Raw genomic sequence first — 15,204 nt, 5'->3', positions numbered from 1 at the left:
ACGTCACCGCGTGACTGTGTATGTAAGTGTATAAGCATACATTCACACAGAGCCACATACAAGCTAGAGCCACATGTACAAGCTACAGTTCCCACACAGCTCCTAACTAACGACCCACAGTTTAAGCCATTTCTTATACTTATCTTCTTCTCATAAAAAAGAAAAAAAACTGCATATTTCTTATTTGAGCCTTGAGCCCGGCAAAAACTGCATATTTCTTATTTGAGCCTTGAGCCCGGCAAATAGGGCAAAGCTTTATAAAATTTGGTGTAATTTTTTTGAGTCTTGATTGGTTTTTTGTAACGGAGCTAGACATTGCGCTACCCCATCGACATTCGACTTCCGAGCAAGCATTTTTTCCCACATCTAAATTGAAGTGTAGTTTTTGCAAGAAAAAGGGTCACACTGAAACAAAAGGCTTCAAAAAGGATCCTTCTAAATAGACATGTCATAAATGTGGGCAAGTAGGCCACTTTAGCCGCGAATGCAATAGTGGTGTAACCAAAGATGAAGCAAACTATGCTTCTACCTCTTCTACTAGTGATAAACTTATATAACACTAGTAGAATTTCATCTCTAGAAACACACAAGCCAAAACCTTGTACATGCCTATATTATAAAGGCAATCCCTAGTGTGAGTAGGGTGAAACTCCAATGCCTTCATTATACTTAGTGCCACGTAGGCATTGAGGGGGGTGTTAGAGAGTACACGAAGTAGAAGCCTATAAGGTGTGTGTGTGTGTTTACGTGGGAACTACACCTAAGAGTGTGGATGCTTGTGCATCCACATCACCAAGAAAGGTGTGGTAGAGCTTCGTAAGCTTGGAGCCACATAAGAGTGTGTGGATGCTTGTGCATCCACATCACCAAGAAAGGTGTGGTAGAGCATTGTAAGCTTGGAGCCACAATCTCAAGCATAAGAAGAGGTTGAGGGCACTTATATTGTGGTGGGTTGAAATCTAATGCATTGAAGTGTTATGTAAAAGCTCTCTCGTTCATTCTCTCTCTCTCTCTCTCTCTCTCTCTCTCTCTCACTTTATTGTGTAAGGTCCTCACTTTTCATTTCATTTACTATCTGTAACACCTCCAAAGTGGATTGTTCACGTACTTTCATTATCTTAGCCATGAAGGCCATATTTACAATGTGAGCTGAGACCCTTAGACCTCTTCTGCTCCACTACTTTTGGTTCTTTATGTAATTGCTGGTGAAGCTTTTCCATCTAAGTGTTGCTTAAACCATTTAGTATTTGGCCCCTTCTATAGTGATGTGGGCTTCTCTTCTTCATCATCCGATGATTCCACTTCTTTTCTATCAGTGGTGGGTGGATGTCTGCTTCTAAGCTACATAGATTTTAAAGTTGTGTTTATGCTAGCTCTATATTCTTCCTCAACAACCATGCTTGTTTTTTACTAAATTACAAAAATAATGTTGGATTCTTTTAATAGTTTGTTAAGCCGAGTCGCTTTACACATTACAATTGTAGCATCCCTCTATTATACATCAATTGAAAAGATGAGTAAACATGATTTTCTTCTTTAAGTATCCATATATGAGGTGGACCTTTCATCAAAATAACCATGAACTTAGTTACAATGTATGTAGCTAACGAAAGTTAAATCTTTGCACTTAGTGCCATGTTTTAAGGTTCGAAACTATCTACCTAGACATTAATATGTTTCATATGCTTTGAGAAATAATTAATGTTTATCAAGCTTCAATCATAACTAAAATAGTTACAATCTTACACATGAATGGTGATGTAGTAGACACAACAGTTACAGGTATTCAGCCAAGTCAGATTATTCTGAAAGAATTGTGCTATCCTGCGTGAAACACTTCTATGCAATCATTGTCTTGGATTGGAACCCTTTCTTGATCCAAAGCAAGGGTATTGAGATGGGCAAGGCGCATGAAGTTGGCAGTGATAACTCCATGGATGGTGTGAAGCCTTTAAAATGTTATGGGTGGATCATTGACACATACAGCAAATTATCACTAAATTATGCAGGGGAAAAAGGATTCCCTTTTAGCAAAAATTAGCATTTGCGTGGTTGATAGTTTTACTCGTGCATGACCTAAATGGGAATGACGCTTGGGCAGTTAGCAAGGAGCTCACTGCCAGCCAAAAAAATGGGATACTAATAGTGTTAAAGAATTACAATCTACCAGACTTTCCATGTACTCCCCACCACAGTGGGACTGGGAACTTGCCCACAAGAGAATTATGGAGTTCAAAATAAGTTCAACTTGTGTTATTTTGAACCTGATAAATGGAAAGTCGAGCATTTTATGACGTGTCTGTCTCGAAATGCCTCACCCCAGTTCTTTCCTTTCTATTTAATTTGAGATAAGAAGATAAGATGCATTGTAATTTTTCCACCTTTAATTTCTTGCCAACCACAATATGCCACATGAGCAAGGGCCATTACCATGATCCTTAAAAAAGTGCGTTAACATTCCAATCAACATGTGGTGGCACTCCACATATAATGACAGTCTCAAGAACTTTGAACAAATCCATTAGTGGTATGTCATAAGTACATTGTTTCCTTAACCTTTTTCCCTTTCATTAAACGTCAGTTCTATATTATTTATTAGGCTCTTGTGGGATCAACAAAATCTTCTTTTACGACTAGCTAATGTAACGATGACTCTGTTCTGCAAAAAAAAAAAATTGAGGGAGATCGCCCATACAAGAGGGGGGGAGGTGTCATGTGGTGTCTATCCTGGATTCTACAAGCTGGTCACATATACATATACATATATATATATATATGTATATATATATATGTATAGAGAGAGAGAGAGACAGAGAGACAGAGAGAGAGAATCTTCTATACAACATCATAATGCAGATGCTAGGAAGGTTTCAGTGGGTATGTCTTTTATTGAACGTTTACTAGATTTGCTTGCTCAGAATTCACATAAAAGGATGGGCTGTGCTGGATGACAAGCTTGCTAGTATCTACAGACATATCAATGGTTAGGGACTGGGGTCATGTAATACTCAGGATCATTGAAGAATCTTACAATCGCATCAGCCTTCTCAGCAGACAAATCTGTACAATCCAATATTTCTTCTTTGCTGGCTCCAGAAATATCTTTTATGGACCCAATACCTTGCAGCAGCTGTTAAAATAGTAAAAACGCATTCAACCCAGGCTATAAAATGGGTCCACAAAAGAGAGAACATTACATAAAGGATGGTTTTTTGAAAATTTCGTACTGTATTTGCATCATGGGGACTAAGGCCACGTATCGACGACATCGCTGCAACAAAGGCCTCTGAAGAGCACACCAGTTCTTCTCTCTGAAACACAACATGATTTGAAGCTCAACAAAAATGTAACATAATGAAGCCACAGACTGTCATATACATCTCGATTTCAAAGCAACACTTGACAAGTAGCACCAACATCTGCACAGACAATCTACGTAAGGGAGGGGACCACCAGAGGTACAAGTGATGGAATTGGCAATGCCAAGCAATTCTTTAGTCCTCACATCCCCTGTACCTTGCCTGAAGTAACGTAGTCTAATAACGCACCACAAAGAAGTGTTCAATTTTACAAAAAACTGAAGTATTCTGCACCTAAAATATAGAGATGTGTTAAGTATTAATGGCATCATTAACGTTTACCTCCAACACGGAGTGAAGACCACAACATTGAACTTATACCTGGGGGAATAGCCAATGTTTAGACAGCCTTTCAAGTTGAGTCAGTCTGAGGAGGATGAAGTTTCTACAAAGCTTCATGAGTACCTCTGGATGGGGGCATGTTAGGCCTAGCAAATCGCCTTGGGAAGCACCAGTTATCTTCGTGGACAAGAAAGATAAGACTCAAAGAATGTGTGAATAACAAAGGTCTTAATAAGTTTTCCAATAAAGAAAAAGACAATTGCCGAGGATAGATGACCTTGTTGATTGACTTCCCTATTGATTTATCTCCGAAGAGGGGTGTGAACCATAGGTGTTTAGTAACCTGACGGATTGAGTCAATCTAAGGAGGATGAAGTTGCTAGAGGACTTTTAGGAGAACCCAGATGGGACAACATGCAAGGCCTATCAAATCGCCAGATTTCTTGGTGTACAAGAAAGGTAAGACTAACAGAGTGTGCGTAAACTACAAGGGTCTTAATAATTTATCATTAAGAATAAATATCCATTGTCAAGGATGGATGATCTCGTTGATTGAATGCCATATGGTTTACCTCCAAAAAGGATTGTGCAAACCAAAAGACTGACTTATACTTGGGGAACAGCCAGTGTTTAGGAAGTCAATATGAGGAAGATGAAGTTGCTAGACAGCTTCAGAAGTACCTCGGGATAGGTCATGTTAGACCTAGCAAATCACCATGGGGAGCACCAGCTCTCTTCATGAACAAGAAAGATCAAACTAAAAGAATGTGTGGATTACAATTGTCTTAATAAGCAAAATCTTTTTAAAGATTGATCTAAGAACAGGATACTATTTGAGCATGATGTCTATAGGACTGCATTTAAGACTACATATAAGCATTCTGAGTTCTTGGTATTACTCTTTTTAACTCACTAGTGCACCACCAACTTTCCAACAAATGATGAATGATATAATTCCTCCATATACATGAGAGTTTATGGTAGACTTTTTAGACAACATCTTGGTCTATAGTGAGACTCTGGAAGACCACGGTTGACATCTAAGAATTGTTTTGGCAATTTACAAAAGTGGAGTTAGGCAAACCGATCCAGAAAAACTCCAAACACGGATTTAGATCCACAAAGGCACAAACACTAAACAGAAGGAAATAAATAGACACTACAGAGCACTAAGGTCGAAACGGCCTGACCCCCTTTCGGAATAATGTTTCTATTACAGAGTGTTACAAATATGAGATATAAGGGTGTTTTCTCAAAACCAGATTTCCAAGATTTCCACAAGCCTGAAGCCAGAGACTTCCATTTACAACCAAGCACTGTAGGGTCTCTGTTTTTGGTCGAGAACTAGCTGATAACCAGCCTGCTGCATTGCATGTACCTCAGCAGCAACCAGTCGAGCAAGAGGTAAGAGGTAGAAAAAGATGCCAGCTGCTGCTGCTGCTGCTGCAGCCTGACGAACAAGAGAGGTACACAGCTGTCGGCCTGTTGTCTCCCTGCAGAACCCACGTATGAAAGTACAGCTACTGTTCGGCTGTTTCTGTATGGCCTGTTTGCTGGGTTGTTGCTTGTAGGCAACCAGTGAAAGCCATAACATAAACTGCAGGCGGCCAGCTCCAATACAGGAGAAGAGAGAGAGAATAGGTGCTATACGGCAAGCTGTATAACCAGCTTGGAGGCAGCCAGCAGAAAAAGAACTGCACAGCAATTGGCGGCCTCCTGTATTTGTGTGGATATGAGAGAGAGAGGGAGAGATGTCCTTCGCCTGTACATGAGGCCCCCCGTAAGACGCCGACTCCCTATGTATAGCATAGGGTAGCGCCATAAATATCAAAAAGCACCATATTTAAGGCTCACGACTCCCCAAACATGGAGAGAAAGGACAGCTGCCATCAACATATATAATAAGCATAAATCGACCGAGAGATTTGGGCGCCTATTTTTTGTGTGTACAAAGGCTAAAAGTCAGGTCCACCCATTGTGTATGCTCTTAACAAAGCCTATAGAATATCAACCGACTTAAATCAGTGTGAACAGATAACCTTATAAACCGTTCATAAGGGAAAGTCTTGCAAAACACACATCTGGTGTCCAAATCTCACACAAAAACTCTCTTTCTAAGTAGTGCCTTGACAATCCTTTATCAAATCCTGGCTGTATACGGGTGTCTGTCACCCTGTGATTCTTGGAAACCCCCCATTCTCATCTCTCCACTTTGATGTCCGGTGCCCACCAGACATCGGTTTTAAGCAGAAGAGAGGACCAAATGGTGACATTCCCCCCTTCTTATAAGCAGTTGACTGCAACTGAGTAAAACTGCCCTTAGATGAGTAAGGCTGTCCTGAAATAAACGGGTAAGAGTAGATGAGTCTCCATAAATCAATAATCATGGCCCAACTTCCTCGAAGTGGGTGACTATACCAATTACAATCCCAATTGGATATCCATCGCTTACTGCAAAGGAAGAGCTGAGCTCAAGTCCAAAATCCAATATATTCATAGTCCGTGTTCAAGAAGATATCATAAGTCCAGATCCGGGATCCGAAGTCAGATACGGGCATGAGAGCCAACGGTATCGAGAAACAAACTTTGGCTAGTTCCATCGGCTACATCAAGAGTCAGACACAGGCGCAAGAGCCAACTGTGTCGCAAATATTCATAAAGCCATAAGTAGTTACAAGTACCTACAAAAAGAAAATAAGCATAATACATAGCCACAAAATATCTTGCCATGCCATTGGAGTCCACAAGGGCACCACCCCTATGATCCATATGCATGCCCAAGCCTAACATGCTCCACATGTCCATCTCGTCACAGGTACCTCCGCCCTGTACAAGAGTACAACTACTTCATCAAGGCAACTACCCTTCCATGAAGCCAAACATGCTCACCAGGGTTTTCCCTTCCACAAGACTTCACTCACCAGGTAGCCCTTCCATGAGTTCATAGAGTCACTCACCAAGGCTACCACCCTTCCATGAGTTCACAGAGTCACTCACTAGGGTTACCACCCTTCCATGAGTGAATCCACCATAACATGCACAGTTGGTGTAAACACAGTCCCCTACCAATGAGATGTTAGTCCACATGGCCCTTGGCGTAGACATAAGTCCCCTGCCAACAAGGCGTCATGTCCACTTTACAACATGCTCTTCATGTAAGTATTCAAGACATACACTTTGGAGGAGAGTTGGACTCAAGTTCACTCTACCACATACAGTCCATGTTGGTACTCTGACCACACACCTTGGAGGAGTGGTGGGCCCAAGTTCACTCTACAACGTGCACTCCGTGGTGGTATTCTGATTACAGACTTGGAAAGAGGGGTGGGCTCAAGTGTGAAACATAAGATAAGAATGAATCACAATATAGAGACCCTTGTGCTCCAAATAGTTTTATAGGCATTTCAGCCGCCAATAGAAATCCATAGAAAAATCCTCGATCCATGAGATGTCCATGAATTCCAGAAATCCAATGCATCCCAAATAAAGGGAGCCAAAGTCATACTCCATAAAGCAAGAGCTTGAATCAAGAGCTGATACCAATATAATGTCATGTGTTTGTACAACCATTATGACAGAAGCCTCGTAAAAATCCATTAAATCTTCATTGAAGATACATAGATTCCAAATTTCTATAATTCTGTATCCCATAAATACCGAAATCATAAAATAGTTTAATGGCTTTGCGGCCAAGAAAGAAAGATAAATAGCTAGATTGCTCAGAGTATCTTTCCTACAATAAACACAAACAACCAGAGGCTTCTCCTTGCACATACATGCAAGGGTGAAAACATATATTCAACCAACAAAAAGACTGAATATATATTTATTTTAAAAGATTGCATATACGTAAGCACAAATACTTACCTGATCTTTACGAGATCGATGGATACTGGCAAAACTACACAACCGAGGTGTATTCAAAATAGCATCTTTTTTACAAAAACATATGCCTTCCAAGAGGCTGAAAATTGTCGTCAAAGATTCTTTAACTCGGGCGAAGCCTCCATATCAAAATGATGTGTAGTCATCCAATGAGGGCAAAAAATCGTCATGCTGCAGTCTGTGCACTTAGCTGCCACAAAGAAGTGCAAGGAGATACGTTATGCAGTGCAAAATCAACATTATGTTTCACTCTGGAGTGGGGCTCCCTAATAAGAGCGGCTCTTCCCTCAAACCTGGGAGGAAGAGAGGGAGTTGTGTGAGGATCTTCGTCGGTCTTCAGATGCTCCTCGGGTGGTTTCACAAAGGAGAAGCAGAGCCTCTTCTTCATGAAACAAGAGTGCTCATCCAAGTCCTTTGGTGAACGGTTCCTGTATTGCTCAAGAGGATTTGGAATGAGAAAGTGGCCATTGGGCTGAACCTTGATTTCACAATTCTCCCAGAGATATTTGAAGGCTAAATCTGTCAGCTTCTCAGCATACATCTATGCCGAGTCCCCAAAGATGTCACTATGTCCCGTCTCTTACCTTGCACCAACTTCCTTAGATGGGGATCATCTCGGTAATATCTTAGTAGCACTTCTCTTTCTAACACCATGGTCATAAGTTTTTCCATTTCGTTGGAGAAGTAATGCTTTTGGTTTTCTAGACTTTGCTAATGCTTGGTCAAGGTTTCCTTCAGATGTCAACTTCTTGAACAGCTCTTTCAACTCGTGTCCCAATAAAGCAGATCCGTTCAAAGTGTCCTTTTCTGACTGAGTTTGTGCTCCCCTAGCCATCTTCCTTTTCCCAAGAACAATATGCTCTTCCAAGAAAAGCTAGCTTCGATACCACTGTAACCAATCCGGCAAAACTCCAAACATAGATTTAGATCCACAAAGGAGCCAACATTGAACACAAGGAAATAAATAGCCACTACACAGCACTAGGGCCGAAACGGGCCAACTCCCCTTTCATATACATCAATGAAGGGGGTGTCCACAGCTCCCTGAAGAACATGCCTGGGTGTGCTCTGAAGCGAGCCAGTCGCTCCGCACCCTCTCTGTGAAACTGAGATCTGATCTCTCATCTCTCTCTGGTATAGGCGTGGTGTCCGAAAGCCAGGTGTCCTCTGTCTCCTGCGGGCTCTGAGTGTCTCTGCTCTCTGGAGAGTAATTCCTTGCCGTGTAGGGGTTGGGAGTGGGATGGATCTCTGAAAAAATGTAGTAATCAATGTCTGTCGTCCCCCCTTTGGAGCTGTCTAAGCCTGTAATGATGTCTCTCTGTGACGCTGTATGTCTAGAATCAATCTCCCCAATATGCGCTGGTCTGCTGCCTCAAAGATCTGGCGTAGGGAATGTGGCTCTCTGAATAAAATGGGATATCTCTCTCTGATGGCTGCATATGCTCTGCATCTGCATACATAATGCTCCTCACTCTCCACCTCCTCTCTGCACAATCTGCATACCCTCTCCTCTCGGGGGATCCGTGCTGCTCTGCCAGTCTCAATCTCCAATCGATGTGATGAAACTCTAAGCTGACCAATAGCCACTCGGGAGCCGTGTGGTAAAAAGCCCTCCATGTATCTCGGCCTCTCTATAAATCATCATCAGTGATACTCGTGAAGTGATCTCTGTAGTATAGCATCTTCGGTGGAAGAGGCTGTGTAGGCGATATCCATGTCTCTCGTGTATAGAGCTGCCATAGGTCCTGTCTCAATACTATGTTCCTCTCACTATGAGAGAGACGGATATGTGGTGCATCCCTGTCATACTGGAATGGTGGTAGATGATCCATGTCTAGGCCATGTTGTGAGAACCAATGTGTGACCTGTGCATACCATGATCCTCTGTCTCCTGCCTCAGCCAGCTGTTTAGATGCCTCAAAAGCTCTGTATGACAATCTGTCCTGTGGCATCTCTTTGTATCTGTCTAGCAGGCATATAGTCTGAAATATGGCCTCTACCATCATAGGAGACACAACAAACTCTTCTCGGATAATGTCATGAGGTACTGACGGTTTGCTGCGTATCATGCGTGCCATCATGAGGGCCTCTGGTCTCTCTATCTATGTCCACCAATGGGTAGGAAGGCCTGACGCCCATACCGCTGCTCCATACATCAATGCCGGTGTGACTAATGTGTCAAATAGCCACCCCTTCGTCCGGGGCTCCTGAAAATGCGCCTGGTGGCACTGTCTCTCTAGCATAGCCAATGCTACATATCCCCGTGTCAATCTAGCTCTGGCTGCTAAACCCATGGTGAAGCGTGTGGCTACTACAGAGAAGGTAACCCCTAGGTACACGTATGATGTCAACCACTCTTAAGATCAATCCGGCTAAAGCACGCAGCTCCCTCAAGCTTGTAAAGAATGTCATCAATTCAAGGAATCGAAAACCTGTTCCTGATAGTTATCTTGTTTAGATCTCTATAATCTACACACATCCTATACGAACCATCCTTTTTCTGAACAATTGAGAACAATAAGGCAAGGAACTCAATCGAATCAGCCCTTTGTCAAGAAGGTCATTCACCTGAGTCATAATTTCCACATGTTGGGCGGCACTTACTCTGTAGGGAGGCCGGTTAGAAGGGGAGCTACTAGAGATTATGTCAATACAATGATCCTCTGGTCTCTCTAGAGGTGACTGTCCAGGTAGGATGTCAGCAAAGCAATCAGCATACTCACTTACGAAGATAATCTTGTCCTGATCTATGGGAGTCACAAAATCATGTTCAACATTATCGCGTACAAAACCAAGTAAGAACAAGCTGATTTATTTATTGCTTTAAAAATGAAAATATGGCTTACAACTAGTATGGTACTCCCAATGGTACCTACATCTATGCAAATTTCTGATGGAAAGCATGGTGGAGCTTGTGTGTGTGTGTGTGTGTGTGTGTGTGTGTGTGTGTGTGTGTGTGAGAGAGAGAGAGAGAGAGAGAGACTCAATAAACTAACAAACATAATTACTAGAATGGATGGGTGTGTACAATGAAGAGAGTGCACCTCTATATAGGTGTGAGAGTAGAAGGGATGTGATGGGTAAAGTGACACATCAACAGACCAAGAGTGTGATGGGGAGAGTGCCACATCAGAAGATGAGATAAGAATGACACATCATGATTCATAAGAGATGTTTCTCATGGGAAGCTACAAATCCCAACAAACCCCCCTTGGAGCAAAGGTGAGAAGCTCCAAAGAAGACCTTCAATAGGAAAAGAGGTTAAAGTTCATGACACCGCATGATGCAAAAAAACATAACAACAGAACAGACATGATGCAAAAGATCATTGCCTGGCCAATGAAGTAGGCACCCCAAGAATCCTAGGCATACGTCAGCCAAAGTAGGAGACCCCCCTAAATCAAAGTAGGTGTTAGCTTGGTTATTAGGAAAAACACACATAGAACAATAGATAGTCAATTTTCAGAGTACTACTCCAGGTAGAGAACCCGTTATTACAACACACATAGAAGTAGGAAAACTAGAAAGCATAGTCATCATTGTCCGACACGAGAAGGTTGTCGCAAACGGTCATGGCTTGGTGGGAAGTAGAAGACAATGGTGTGGTATCGATGTCATATTCGGAATAAGCATCAACAATGACAAGGTAGGAGAAGTAGGTACACTTGACGGGTTGGCCATGCTTGTCTTTGTCCCTTGATGCCATGTAGAATGCCTTCGTAGTGACAAGGTCGAAAGTGTTGCGATGGCGATCATCGTCCGTGAGGATAGCAACCATCTCTTCAAACGTCATTTCCCTGCCAACTTTGAAACTAGAGTAGATTTTTGTGTATTTTTCTTGTTTCTCTAGGCTATTAAGCAGCACGGCTTTCTTATCATCATCGTCAAGCGGAACTTTGAGTTCAATGAGTCGTTGGACAAGAAGATTGACTACTTCTAAGTGCTCTAAGACTTTCAGAATGAAATTCCATACCATAAAATTTTTGCCTAAGAAACAGCTTGGAATTTGTGATTTTAGCGCCAAAGGTAGTTTCCACATGGTCCCATACCTCCTTCGGTGTTTTGTCGAGGTCGATGTGATGCATGAGAGTTTTGTCGATGCGGAGCCTGATGGTGGCAAGCATAGTTGTCAGGTACGAAAAGTTCGATTCAGTATGGTACGTTCAAATACGGTCTAGGAACGCGCCGCTAAATTTTGAAAATAAAAATACGGTGGAGGTACGGTCCATTAAGAAATACTTAAAAAATACGGTGGAGGCTTGAGAAAGAGGGGGAGGCTTGAGGAAGACTCAAGAGGGAGAGCCTTGAAAGTTGAGGAAGAGGGAGAGAGCCTAGAGGGTACTCAAGAGAGAGGGGAGGGTTGAGCAATGAGCACTTGCAAGGATGGGGTTGGGGGAGGGCCTATTATATAGATAATAGGGAGAGGCTCAAGGCTCAAGCAAAGGCAAGTTGGCCAATGGCAACCAAAGGGCCAAGCCTCAAGGAAAGCAAGCAAAAGCTAAGCAATGAACAGCCCCAAAAAATGCCCAACAAATGGCTCTCCAAACGGTCAAAAACGACCAAAAAAAAACAACAAACAAAACGGTCAAAAAATGGCCCAAAAAACGGGCAAAAAAAAACAACCGCCTGAGATCCGGATCGAACTGCAGCACACGTACCGAACCGAACCGACCGTATCGAACTTGGGGGGCGGTGCGCGAACCGGGTGCAACTAAGGTGGCAAGTGCTTGATCTGCTTTGTCCGCCAAGGCGACCACGATAAGAGATTCGAGAATGCCCTTCGATTTGATGTCAGTGCTTTTGCCAATTTTCCAAAGTTTCTCTCGCATTAGAGCAAGACACGTGAGTTTTTACCATCCTGGAGAATCAGTGCCAGTGAATTTTTCAATGGAGAGAAGAGGGTAGCAGGAATCTATTGCTTGTAGAGAACCACGTGTAAAAGGAGCAAAAGGTAAGGTAATATCTCCTTTGCTTCAAGAGAAAAATGGCATGTGGCCCCCTTTCTTTCTTCACATGATGCCTAGGCAAGCGTTTTTCCCCCACACACAGATCTGCACGCGACCTTCGATTGCTGCAGATATTAATGGCGAGCTGTATGACACCTGCTTGGTGTTTAAATGCATGCTCCTTTGCTGCCTGCCGCTCTTCTCTACTGTAGGACTTCTTCACTTTTATGGCTCTTTCTCAAGCTTATGGTTGGATGGTGCTAATGCAAGTTGTATGATGCCTGATACAGTCTGCAATTGTGCAAAATATTGACCAGCTATGTGCCTTAAACCTTACCTTCACACGCCCATTGTAGAAGCACCTTCTTCTATCACCATTTTGGGCATCTCTAGAATTCATGTGTGCAAGGGCTTTGAATGCCCAAAAAATCAAGAATGTACAAGCTTTGGGAACAAGGGATTATCCAGTACAGAGCACCAAGTGTTCGTAGCACTCGAGACGGTTTCTTGGACACAAAAATGGGTTTTGGAGCTCAAGTGTCAAGTGGAAAGTATGTATGGTGAACTCTTGAGGATTTGGGGGAGATCGAGCAATGAAACAGGTTTCTACATGGTGCTTACATGTATTTCTCATGTGGTGGAACACAAAGAGATCATCTCCTAAATTTTAGAGAAAGTTGCTATTTTTGGCCCGACTCGATGGAAATTCTGTTCGCGTAGGCAAATACCAAGAGTTGCCAAAGTACCTATGACAAATGGGCTACCAGTTGGGATATTTTTAGAGCTGAAGATTGTCGAATTTTTGGTCATTGGATTTGGGACATGTAGCAGATAAGAGGATAAAAGGAGACAAGTGTCCTCACACTTGTCAATTCAGCTCTACACATGGCATTGTAGCATTTTCTTGCTTATTTGAACATGAGAGAGTTATCTCTTGGGCGAGTTTAAGCTTCAAGCAAGTTTTTGAAGGCTGAAAACTCTGATTTTTCTTCATTTCTCGTCATTTGTAAGCCCACCATAGCCATATCCAACTTGGGGAAGATGATTTTCACTACTCTACACCATCTTGCACACCCCGGATGGCTGTTTTTTAGCAAAATAGTCCTAAACCTTGCTGACATTTTTGGTTTTATGCGATAGACAGACTGTTATACTAGTTTATACACTCATGGATGAGCCACATGGGCTGGTTTATAGGTTTTGGTGCTCATGGATGCGACATACAGGTTTATGAGCTCATGAATGAGCCACATGGGCTGGTTTACAAGTTTATGAGTTCATGGATGAGCCACATGGGTTGGTTTACAGGTTTATGTGGTCGTGGAAGAGCCATATGGGCTGTCATACAAGTTTATGCGCGTATGGAAGAGCCATGTGGGCTGTTATACATGTTTGTGCCCCTATGGAAGAACATAGGACAGGTTTATGATTGTATATGGATAATCCAACATCACCCATGGGGAGAGTAAGGCCCTCAAAGCTTGTACATGTTATATTTCTCCTTGGATAATGAAATACTCCGAGGGGGGGAGGTCGGCCCACTCCGGCCTCTATGTGGTGTCAATTGTGCAACTTTTATTTTCAGCTTTGTGGATTGTTTAATGGCTGTGATTAAATGCCAAAATGTTTAATTGTGCTCATGGTCAAAGCGATGCACACCCACTCCCACGCTTCCCAGGCGAGTTACATCTTCAAAGAAATTTGTGCAAGATTTGATTATGCAATAATGATAAAAAAAATGAACATAAAATAAATTAATAATTCCTAAGGGCTAATAATGGTGAAAACAAAAATTAAGATGCGCCTTAAGCGCTCATAAGATGTAGGAGAATCATGGCTCTGATACCATGATGGAAAGCATGGTGGAGCTTGTGTGTGTGTGTGTGTGTGTGTGTGTGAGAGAGAGAGAGAGAGAGAGAGAGTCAATAAACTAACAAACATAATCACAAGAATGGATGAGTGTGTACAATGAAGAGAGTACACCTCTATATAGGTGTGAGAGTACAAGGGATGTGATGGGTAAAGTGACACATCAACATACCAAGAGTGTGATGGGGAGAGTGCCACATCAGAAGATGAGATAAGAATGCCACATCATAAGAGACGTTTCTCACGGGAAGCTACAAATCCCAAAAATTTCCCTACCCCTATGAGTAAAATTCACTTTCTTCTCCTTCTGCAGAATCTTGGGATCCAAACGGTAAGTATCACATCACATCCAGTAAGCGGTGCTACCAAGAAGTCTTCACGATTCAAATAGCCCTGAATCTGTATACGAAGCTTCCCTATGATGGGAGTGACTTTAACCTCTTTTCCCTCAAAGGCGGCATTTGCATGCAAATCCATACCCAACTCCTCGGGCTTTAACCCAAGAGCAATAGCCATCTGAATAGATATGAAATTATCAGTAGAGGCATTATCAAAAAGAAACAAAGCGGTTTGATCATTCAATTTACCCCAAGCCTTGCATAAAATTATACTCTTAGGTTCATGTGCAATATTTCCCTGTACATCGGATATGACATTTGCACTTGGTTTTGCATCTTGCACATTAGACTTTTTGACATTTTGAGAGCACTAAGACTTCATATGATCCTTACTACCACATAAGAAACATTTTTCCTCTTTCATACATTCATAAATATGTTGTATGGATAGCTTGTTATCATCCTTTGATTCAAAAGGCACAAATTTAGGTGGCTTTCCACCCTTTTTTCTACTCATTTCCAACT

General features: G+C 42.2%; 1 protein-coding gene across 3 annotated transcripts in view; it reads right to left on the bottom strand.

Moving 5' to 3' along the window:
* Positions 1 to 2,480: 2,480 nt before the first annotated feature.
* LOC147602957 (DNA ligase-like protein) overlaps positions 2,481 to 15,204 on the bottom strand; it is a 50,252-nt gene continuing 37,528 nt past the window's right edge. Inside the window, exons 1-3 of one of the 3 annotated variants that reach the window (XM_086797349.1) lie at positions 5,020 to 5,691; positions 3,228 to 3,311; positions 2,481 to 3,130 (exon numbers count right to left, since the gene is read on the bottom strand). In XM_086797349.1, the coding sequence (XP_086653475.1) occupies positions 2,978 to 3,130; positions 3,228 to 3,311; positions 5,020 to 5,463 (681 nt within the window). In that variant the 5' untranslated portion in view covers positions 5,464 to 5,691 and the 3' untranslated portion in view covers positions 2,481 to 2,977. Of the gene's footprint in view, positions 3,131 to 3,227; positions 3,312 to 5,019; positions 5,692 to 15,204 lie in introns of those variants that run through there. The other 2 variants (XM_086797350.1, XM_086797348.1) reach the window with 2 other exon arrangements.

Source organism: Cibotium barometz, chromosome 65 (assembly GCF_041138505.1).
Source record: "Cibotium barometz isolate CiBa-2024 chromosome 65, ASM4113850v1, whole genome shotgun sequence".
Lineage (NCBI taxonomy): Eukaryota > Viridiplantae > Streptophyta > Polypodiopsida > Cyatheales > Cibotiaceae > Cibotium > Cibotium barometz.
The sequence above is the reverse complement of the archived record's forward strand: the minus strand, read 5'-3'. Positions and strand labels throughout refer to the sequence as shown.